The following is a 10,538-nucleotide window of genomic DNA, read 5'->3' on the forward strand; positions in this document are numbered from 1 at the left end:
GATGGACAATGTGTAGTGTGTTGTAAACTAAACTTGCTTAATTTGCTCGAAACGGTCGTCGTTGTTGGACTTCAATTACTATTATCGTCGTTATCGTTGAACTTAATTACTTATGTGATATCGATGCTATATATCTTTTAGGTTTATTATTATTTCCTCGCTTTAATTCTTGTGAATATGTATGCATGTGAACCTTCTAATTCTTTCCACTGCATTATATACTAATATTCCTTGTGTCCATAGAGATGACGTACTACGTTGTGTTCGAGGGGCGGGTTCCAGGAGTCCACGAGGATTGGGAGGACTGTAAGAAACAGGTGCACAAGTTCAGCGGTAACTGCTGCAAAGGATACACGACTAGACACGAGGCGGTTGCCAAGTGGAGGAAGCAGCAGTCGAACAAGTGCAAGATGAAGACCTTCGCTGTGCTCTCGCTCTTGCTCACCATCGCCGCAGCGGTACTCTGTTTCATTCTAGTGTAGGCAGCGGCCGGTGTCACTTCTTGTGTATCTCAAGATGATGAATTTTGTATGGATTATGAGTTGTATGGACCTATATGTATAACTCGATCGGGCTCTAAGTAATGTGATGATGATGTATAATGTTATATCTGTCTAGTATCCATGATGTCTATATTATATATGTACATACATGTATATATAACAGCATAAAACCTGTATAAAACATGTATATGTACATCAGACAGTTCAAAATTGTGTATACGTGTATATTATTCTGTGGCGCACCAGAAATAAATTCAGTGGCTAGTGCGCCATAGAATGTCTTAATTTCGTGACGCATGGGTTGGCTCCATGGACTCATGCTCCAGTTTCCTCTACATGTGTCCGCATGCAATGCGACTTGCCTTGCTGGACAGTGATGGGCTTTTGGACGATGCTAGTTTCCTCAATGCCGGCGAGATGATCTCCTCTGGCTCCGAGATCTCCATGCCATGCCATCGTGTCATGATCTATGATCAATATCAGCCGATTGTGAAGCCTTTTTCAGGTCCAGTCTTGGATCTTTGCCCTGGAATTTCTTTGCAAGAGTTCTTCCTGGTAGCTTCTTTTGGCCAATCGAAACATCGTCTTGATCCCACCATGGTTGCTCGTCTCCTGCAAGCTTGTCTGGGTGGTATCCCTCAAGATTTCAAAGTTGTTTTGCTGCGTGATAGATCCTTCAGGTTTTTTGTTTGTAATAAGCAAGTGGGTTTCTTTATTAACAGCTTAAGGCTTTTCAAATGTCAGAACTTTGATGTGTTCTTTCTCTTATGGGGAAATGGAGGACCAAATTTCGTTCATCTATGGGAACAAGAAGAGCAACATGCATGGACTGTGGTGGGCAAGAAGTCTTTTGCTGAAGTGGTTCGTCAACCTTTGATAGGAGAAAATACGATCCCCATTGGGCGAGTTTCTCCCCAGGTCAATCGTACTGCTATGTCTCCTCAAAAGCTCACATTTCTGCATCGGCTCTCCATCAGAGAAAAGGAGTCACTCTCAGAGGCCATAATTGTTGGCTTTGATTTATAGCAGATTCGGAGCTGCCATCGTTTCGATGTTGATGATAGACCTATCGTCTCTCCTTCGGATTCTCCGGAAGATCACCATTTACAGGAGATTTGTGCTCTGATTACGTCCAAACCCACGGAGGAGTTAGTGGGGCAGATTTTTTGGGGCCCTAATTCCACGACTCCAGCTCAGCAAATTCCGTTCTGTTGAATTCGGTCTTTAACCTCCTGCTCTCTTCAGTCGTGCCGGAAGCATGGAGCCAAATTTTCAAACTATTCAGACCAACTCCAATCGGGCCAACCCTGCTACTGGCCAGACAGTGACGCCATGCGATGCGGCCCAGCCTCGTGTCTCCGCTTTTGACAGACTCCAATACCCACCGGCCCAAGAACGTGTTTCGGCCTTTGAGAGGCTTCAAATGCCAACCGATGACCCTCCTAGCTAGCCCAGGTCGTTTATGTCCATCATGGTCATTTGAGGCGTAATTATTGGAATAAAATCAAGCTGCAATAAATCAGATCACATTAAGAGAGACTGCCGAGCAGCTTTAACGTCTATTTGGATTCCTAAGGAAGTGAATCAGCTGGAATAAGGAAGGTCTGGTCATGCCTAATTTGGACCTTAATTTTCCTTTCTCCAACAATGAATCTCAGCCGGGACACATCACTAAATTTAAAGGTGGGATCTGCTCAGTTGGTAAATGACCACGCGTAAACAGAAAGAAATCCTGGTTTTTTCCACTTTCTTTTCTCAGCCTAGGCGTTGTCGCTTCAACTCCCTTGCAAACCCCTGATGTTCCGACACACTATAGCTCCTCGCCGTCACCTCCACCTGCCGCCACTACATTGAGCCAATCGGAGATGGCCAACTTTCCGGTGAATCCGTCGCCGTTCATCTCTTGGCCACTTCGAGATCCTGGAGGTGCCTCGTCGGCCACAGCAGTGCCGCTACCACGTCGCCGGACAGGAATCCGCCAAGCATGAAGACCTCGCCATCGCCACCATTACGCCAGGTCTTCCAGTTAACCATCCGTTTTCAGCTACCAGGTTATTTCTCGGAGCTTTTATTGAATATGAGCTGCGCTTCACCCTCGATATCACCCAGCGCTGCCCTATCGGCTCTGCTTATGTCAGGGTTTGCTCAATTTCAGATAGAGATTGGTTAGTTAGCAATAGTCCCCATCAGTTCCAGGGTCGCGAGATCAACTTCGTTGAGCACAACAAAGGGATTAATCACCGGCCTTTTCTTATAACCGTGAATGTTGGATGTTGATCTAGACCTCAATGATGTATCTCACAACATTGCTACTGATTTAAATAATGTTCCCCACGAGCTGAATGAGGAAGATTTTCTTGAGCATAATGACTTAATTAATCATGTCATCCAAAATAATGGTCAGCCTCTGTGGTCTTTGCTTTAGGAGCTCCCAATTTTCCTAACAAGCTTCTGCAGATGTGGTAGAGATGGACATGATGCAAGTGGAGGAAATTCACAGTGACCTCAATGTTAACATCAGCTCTGCCAATACTCTTTTTGATGAATCTGATGATTCAGTGAATGTGGCTCCTCCCATAATTCAGCAGCAAAATCTGAATGTTGGCTTGGTTCTTTTGCCTGATCTTATCATTGATCGTGTGGCACATATGTCTGCACACTATCCTTCTGACGGGGCCTCCTTTTATTTCTCTAAGGAAGGCACAACAGCTTGGTCTTCACATTTCAAGCTAGATGGATCCATTGTCAATAATGTTATTGTCCCAACTCAGTGGGCTGATTTCTTTACAACCAAATTACTGACTCATGAAGATTTCGATTGGGCAAAGAATCTTCTTCAGTCCAGAATCTAGCAAATTTTGAGTGAACTTGATGCTCCCACTTCTGCTGACTCAAGAGCCTTTGTGCTGCCTAGGAAGTGTCCATCACAGAATCCACCTGTCTACACTCTCTCCTTGGCAAGCTCAGAAGTCACTCAAGGATTCCTCACTCCACAGGCTCCAAGTAGATTGACTGCAGGCCAGGCACACTCATCAACCTCTGCTCTCCATCTGAGAAACAGAAAATCCAAGGCTTCTCTTGCTTGCTCTGAGGTTAGAAGGAGTGGTAGAACTAAAGCTCTCCATAAGGGATACAAAGCCAGGACATGCTTTGATAAAAACCGCCTTGCATGTGCTGTTGTTACACCTCTTGACAAGAAATCAGTAGTCAAGAATTTGTGTGCAAAATTCAATATATCTGAAGAGGAAGATAAGGAGGATGATACTTAGGATGATCTCCCAGTTGTGTTAGCTGGGAGCAAGCAGAAGACCACCAAAAAAGGTGCCAATGCAGACAAGAAGAATGATCCAAAAAAGAAGTGAACAATTGTGCTCTATACCACAATATCTCATGAGCAATTTGTGCTCTATACCACAATATATTGTCATTGTATCACATCAGCTGTTGTTCTGAATTGTCTTTGCGACTCGATTGAGTAATTACTTCTAATAATGTACCTGTAGAGAACTGTCTGAATTGATCAGCTCTTCCCTCTATTTAGATCTTACAGTTCAAACACATTTTTTCTTCACACTGAAGCTAGAATCTCATATATCTGTTTGTTTATGCCGAGGTTGCCAAGCGTGAGCGCTAGAAGGAGTTGCCCTCGATGCCGTCTGCGAATTGAGGAAACAGTCCGCGAATGGTGCAAGCGTTGGTACCTGTTGTTGATTTGTGGACGGATGGCTGGACGTTTGGACGACGATGGAAGGCGGACGGCGGTGCAGTAGCGGTGGCCGACACCCCCGGCGCAAAGAAGGCGGCGGACGGTGCTGCAATGGCGGTGGTCGGCGCCCCACGCTGAAGAGCAGGTGGCCGTGCGCGACAGAAGCATGGCTACTGGCAGGGTGAAGAGCTGTGGGGACAGGGCGATAGGGCGGTGGTGACGGCAACGGAGGCGTGTCGTTCTCCGGCGCACGTCTGGTGCGGTTACATTTTATTTTATGGCTGATAGGTTCTTTTGTATTTTCTGATCGAGGGAGGTTCCAGTTCGCCTGGGATTGTCTGCCCATGTTTATATTGTTGGATAGTTGTCCGCCTGGGATTGTCTGCACATGGAGATTTTTTTTTGTTTCTTAAATTCATTACTGCCGGCGAACAGCCTTGGTTGCCAGCGGTAACTGATTTTTATTCTTTTTTTTGTTTCTTTAAATATGTACTGCCGGCACATACAAATACGGCTTATGCGCCGGCGGTAACAGATACCCCCGGCGAATATGCGAAGGCGCCGGGGATAACGACAAGTTACCACCGGCGAAAACGAAGGTGCCAGCGGTAAGGCATTACCACCGGCGAGGTTATCGCCGGCGAATCCAAAAGTGCCGGCGGTAAGCCTTTTTAGGTCGCCGGTGGTAAGCCTTTTCCTAGTAGTGTGATGCTTTTTACACACGTGCTCAGGTGCAGGATGATGTTGTTGCGGTTCATTATGTGACTTCAGATTTGCAGCTGGCGGATTTCTTTACGAAGGCCCAGACTCGAGCGCAGCATAATTTCTTACTCTCCAAACTCAGTGTTGTGGATCCACCATGAGTTTGAGGGGGGGGGGGGGGGTTAGATGTATACATCTGTATATTGTAGTTTCCCCATATGTTAGGGAGCTTTCTGCATATGTGCACATGTGCATGTACTATATATTGTGGCCTTTGGCCCCTGGTAATACAACAAGCATATTACTCTAAGAGCACTATTCCTAATAAGAAAACGGCTTGCAATTCAGTATGTTCTCCGTAATGCAAAATATAATTAATCCAAGCCTGCATCGGCAATGGGTTCAGACTTCAGAGTGTCAGCGGGCCTTGTGTTCCAAGTTGAGATTGGCCGCACCCTATAGCGGAAATGCATTTCGGATTTATTTTGTTCTCCCTTTTCTGATGTCAAAGTGCTCATGCCAATGCCAGAATTTTCCTGTGATGGCTGACGCATGTTGACTCATCTCGCGGGAGTATGTTCTACGCAATGAAATGAATGGTTAATATGCTGCTACATGGATAACATACTATTCCATACAGTAGTGCATTATCTGGTATCGAGTATAGCGGTTTCTGCGTGTGTTCTACTATGTCATTTCGAAATGCCACAAAAATGTAAAACCTGTTGGCACAGCGATGGTGATGTTCGTGCTTGAAGTCTTACTAGAGTGGTACATGCAGGGGGTGGAGTAGTATTTTGGGCCGTCGACCTTAGGCCATTCTATGCAGGACAAGAGAATGGTAACTAGCTTCATTCCAAATTTACTCACTTCAGACAACTGTCGCGAAGCCCGTCTAGCTCAGTTGGTAGAGCGCAAGGCTCTTAACCTTGTGGTCGTGGGTTCGAGCCCCACGGTGGGCGTGATGTAATTTTTTCGTTTTTACACTACAACTCCACAGAAGAGATCACATTTTGTAATGGTTGTCAACACATTTTTTATTTTTTACACTAGGAGTAAGGAGTAATCACATTTTGTAATGGTTTGTCATCAGCAGAAAAAGAAGGCCAGCACATTTTCCCAACTCATTTGAATGATACTGCTTTACCGCTGTTATTTACAATAACAATGAAGAATTAACTATGAACAAATTCCGTGGGCGCAAAAAGAATTACAAGCCTCTCCACCATATTGGCATCATCAGCTGCCGTAGTCCTGTGCCGGGAGCCCTGATGGGCCTCCATCACACAGCATCCATCGCCCAGGTCACGGGCTTCGGCACCCGTCTTCGCCCAGATTTCTTCTCCTTTTTCCGCTTCACAAGAGGCTTCTTCGACGGGGGAGCTTTTCTGCTGCCTGGCTTAAGTCTCCGCGATGGTTCAACAGGAGGAGCGTTCCTGCGGGACGCAATCATTTGCTCTAGTAGCTCCCTGTGGTATGCCTGGTAAAAGTCAACCGGAAAGAGATACTTGTAAGCTTAACAAGTGAGCTGTGAGCATGTGCTACGCCTGTAACTTATAAGCTTAGCAAGTGAGCATGTGATGTTCCTGATACTTATAAGCTTAGAAAGTGAGCATGTGATGTGCCTGCCTGTGGGATTCTCAACGCCAAAAATATAGTCCACTTGGTCAGGAGTTGAGTTATGAGGTAACCACTAGATAGTTGTTCAATGTGCATTCAAGAAGTGCTTTGAGGGGGCAAAGATTAGATTGGAGAAGATGTAAATACCTGCACAACAAAGTTGCGTCTTTCACAGTCCAGGAACATCTGAGGCATCCAGCCAACTTTAGCCCTTATTTTGTCTCGGACGGTGCTGAAACTAATTTGATCCCTGGCAGTGAAACGGTCAACTTCATTGAACCAAAGACATGTGAAGAGATTCGAGATGGGGACATGTTCTCTGATGATCACACAGCCTTCAGGGACATCTGCACACATTGCATAAGGGAAACGATTCATGCTTGAAGATTAAACTGAACTGCTCATGAATCATGCAGGATGTACACTCTGATGAGTTCACTGACCACTAGTGATAGGAAGCTTGGCTGTTGAATAATGTGTTAGGCCCTCATTTCTGTAAAAATCTATTTGTTCATCAATTGACGCATTGTCATACTTTCCAGCGGCTTTATTAGCCTCTGCTTCTTCAAACACATCAAAACGACTGTAGTGCCGAGATATCGCAAAAGAAGCATTCTTTCTCCACAGAAACCTGATTGGAAAATAAACAGTCAGGCTCAACATTACAGGCGACAAGAGTCCAGAGAGAAAATTTTCGCAAAATAATAATCCGATGTATGCGATTTTGATACTTCCTCCGATCCATATTACTTGCCTCTAATATGAATGTATCTAGAACTGAAATGAGTCTAGATACATCTATACTAGCTACAAATAAGATGGATCAGAGGGAGTACTATAATGGCGATACCTCCGGTCAGTCTCTAACCCACCGATTCAAATATGGCAGGACTAAATTTGACACAACACTAAGTATTTGCCAGATTTTTTTTCTCAAGAATACTCTCAGCACTAAGTAACACATAATAAACCAAAGCTCTTTACATCAAGCATACCTCTCAAGCAGTAAATAAGGATCCACAACAAGCTGAAGTTTTGCGTCTATCCAAACTGAAAACCTCACATTTGGAAATAGCCTATGGAGCAGAAGCTTAGGAATCTGCACCAGTTAAGTATTTGGTCATTCATCGTGCTCATAAGTCATAACAATGTATAGATACAAATAACCATGTCGGAGAGCATTAGTTTCTATGTTCCTTCAATTGAAACTACTGAGCCCGTTGGAACTAAAACCTCCTAGAAGAAATTTCAGTTAAGACATCTGGACAGAACTCCCAGAAATCCACCATCAACAGACAAACTTACAACCTCTTGCACAATGTTAAGTTGTTTCAACTAGCAAACTATAGGCTATAGCATGGTCCCAAAAATGAAACGAGTTAAGGTGTAAAGAGACAAGCGAAGGAAAAGCAGCATTTTATTAGATTCTGAATTTCTGATAAACTAGTTAGAGTACAAGACACCCAAAGATGAATAACCCAAAAGTATGTTTTGCATAGTAGCCCCTCGACAAGTTTGTCACATGTACTGACCATATCACCTTACACATTTTCATTGTTTATGTAGTTAATATTTGATTTCAATATTCAATATTATCTTGAATTGCACATGATGTGTTGATTCTGTGACTGCATGTTCAAGTGGAAAGTACATTACAAAGGTTACAGTTAATAAAAAGGGCACCTTTCCCGTACGCCTGGGATCTTCATAAGGGAGGTTTCGGACAACCACTAGCCTCCAGAGGCCAACTTCATTATCTTTGTACAGTGAACTAGAATTCTTGACATAGGCCATTGTTTCTTCGTCTACAAACATATAAAAGCATGCATTTGCCTTTGACAATTCACTGACATTCCTTGGATGTTGAATCATATCATAATTCCCTGGGCAATGGTATCAAACTGTGAGCAGATAATTGAATGCAAAAAAAGTTACGACCATTCGTAAACAGTTCTAGTACCAAAGATGGCGGAAGCTACGACGAGCCCACGACATTTCTCCATTTCTAGGAGATCGTCATCGTTGATGTCGAATCCGGTACCTTGGCCAGGTTTCTTTCCTCTGACAAATCTGATAAGACAGTGCAAACAATTTCAACCAGTATTTACATTGCGGAGTTCAAAGAACAATATTGTGCAGAAAAGCTTAGGAATTAATCTGGAATTCTGAAAGAGCAGATGAATGTAACATACCCACAGTTGACAGTCATCGAACTGGTAATGTCAAAAGATTTATTTCTCTGATCCAGAGATACATGCCCTCCAAAGACAGATCCCTGATTCGAGAAATTTGCAGTGCCGCTGTCTTCTGAGACGTAATCTAAGTTTTGAAGAACAGGAGATGGCGAAGCCTGTGGAGGCATCAGAGCAAATGCCTCATCTACCGAGACATAGCAAACAGGGCATGCTACAGAGGAGATGAAAGAGATCAAACAATAAGGCACATATTCGCTGGGACAAATTTTTTTTTGCATTGCTTAACTAGAAAAAACTGCAAAGAACTGAGCTTACGTCGAGGTCCGGTGCGTTTCTTATCAAACAGGGTAGGAGGAACCGCGAAACCATCACAGGGATGATTTGTCAAGTTTTCAAACGAAAGATGAAGCTGATTAGTGTTGACATCACTAGCAGAGTACTGGTCCTTGGACATCACCACAGGCCTTGCTGTGCTGGGGTAGACAGAGTTCTCGATAGCTTTCGTGACCTCGTAGTTGCTAGCAATGATGATTGAAGAAGTGGTGTCATCTGAAAAAACATGCAAAGCAATAAAGGTCAGTGGCCACATTTTGTAACAGCGTCAATTTTACTATAATTTGAATTATTGACTCTTGGACCAAATATGCCCTAAGAAAGACGCGACGCATTGGCCACAATGCATGTTCAAATATGCCCTAAGAAAGACGCGATGCATTGGCCACAATGCATGTTCAAATATGCCCTAAGAAAGATGCGAGACATTGGCTGCGCAGGTGCTGCCGTGCTGGTACTGGTTTTGACCAGCAAACTAGAACAATTCGATTACTAGGTGGTGAGACTACCTAAGATGGGAGCTACAAAAAAAAAGCTCGGCGGAGCTAAACCCTGGCATTTTGAAATCTTAACCGGAAACCTCAGGAAACAATCATAACTATGAAGCAAAAGGTAGAGAACACTAGCAAGCAGTGGAATTGGTCAGCAGCTACAGCGTCAAACAAATAGAGATGAGAAACAGTAGGACGTGGGGAAGGGTCACACAATCTGCACTGCACGGACAACATAGTAGTACTGCTGCTGTTTGAACCATCTCCAAACTCCGAAACCAATCGTAATTTCGCAACGCCAGCTGCGTGACTTTGAACACTCTTAAAGTGCTACGCCAATTCCGACATGACCGGGAGCAGAGAGTGAAGCGCGGTGCGGCAGTGGCGGAAGGAGAAGGGAGATTGCTACCTTTGACGACGGCGAAGAGGGAGCATAGGAGCGCGGCGGAGGCGACGGCGAGCAGCAGGAGCAGGCCCGCCCCGCGCCGGCCGACGAGGCGCAGCGCGCGGTGGAGCAGCTGCAGGCGCTCCTTCTCCCCGGCGCCGCCGCGCCACCCCCACCCCCTGGCGGGCCCCGCCTTCCTCCCGCCGGCGGCCGCGGCCAGGGCCAGGGAGCCGCTGCTCCCGTTGCGCAGCCCCAGCGCCGCGGCTCCGCTCATCGCCTCCCGCCCCGCAGCATCCCGATCGGCAGATCACGGTCCGGTCCGGCCGGCCAATCGGATCCGCGCGGGGTTCCGACGCCTCGGCCGAGCCGCCCGCCGGCAGAGGGGGCCCGGATCGCGGCCTGGGAGGCCACTTAACGCGCGCGCGCGGGGGAGCGATGGGTTCCGGGTGGGCCGGTGGGGATTAGGAGCGCGGCGCGGCGGCGACGGGGTGGGAATTGGAGGGCGAGGCGGAGGTAGGTGTGCGTCCGCGAGCGCGCATGTGAATGTGATCCTCCCTCGGCTTGGAAGCGAGTGGGCTGGGCACAGACCAGACGAGTCGAGTC

General features: G+C 46.0%; 1 protein-coding gene and 1 non-coding gene across 2 annotated transcripts; one reads left to right on the top strand and one right to left on the bottom strand.

Moving 5' to 3' along the window:
* Positions 1–5,800: 5,800 nt before the first annotated feature.
* TRNAK-CUU lies at positions 5,801–5,873 on the top strand. The gene has a single exon. It is a non-coding gene; the product is annotated as a tRNA-Lys (tRNA).
* Positions 5,874–5,982: 109 nt separating this feature from the next.
* On the bottom strand, positions 5,983–10,209 carry LOC124661192 (probable hexosyltransferase MUCI70). Its single transcript, XM_047199049.1, has 9 exons — positions 9,960–10,209; positions 9,042–9,275; positions 8,724–8,937; positions 8,492–8,601; positions 8,215–8,414; positions 7,527–7,630; positions 6,975–7,162; positions 6,679–6,878; positions 5,983–6,391 (listed from the first exon to the last, which is right to left on the bottom strand). Exons 1-9 carry the CDS (start codon positions 10,207–10,209, stop codon positions 6,194–6,196), a joined length of 1,698 nt encoding a protein of 565 aa, XP_047055005.1. The 3' UTR covers positions 5,983–6,193.
* Between the last annotated feature and the right edge of the window lie 329 nt (positions 10,210–10,538).

Source organism: Lolium rigidum, chromosome 6 (genome assembly GCF_022539505.1).
Source record: "Lolium rigidum isolate FL_2022 chromosome 6, APGP_CSIRO_Lrig_0.1, whole genome shotgun sequence".
Taxonomy (NCBI): Eukaryota; Viridiplantae; Streptophyta; class Magnoliopsida; order Poales; family Poaceae; genus Lolium; species Lolium rigidum.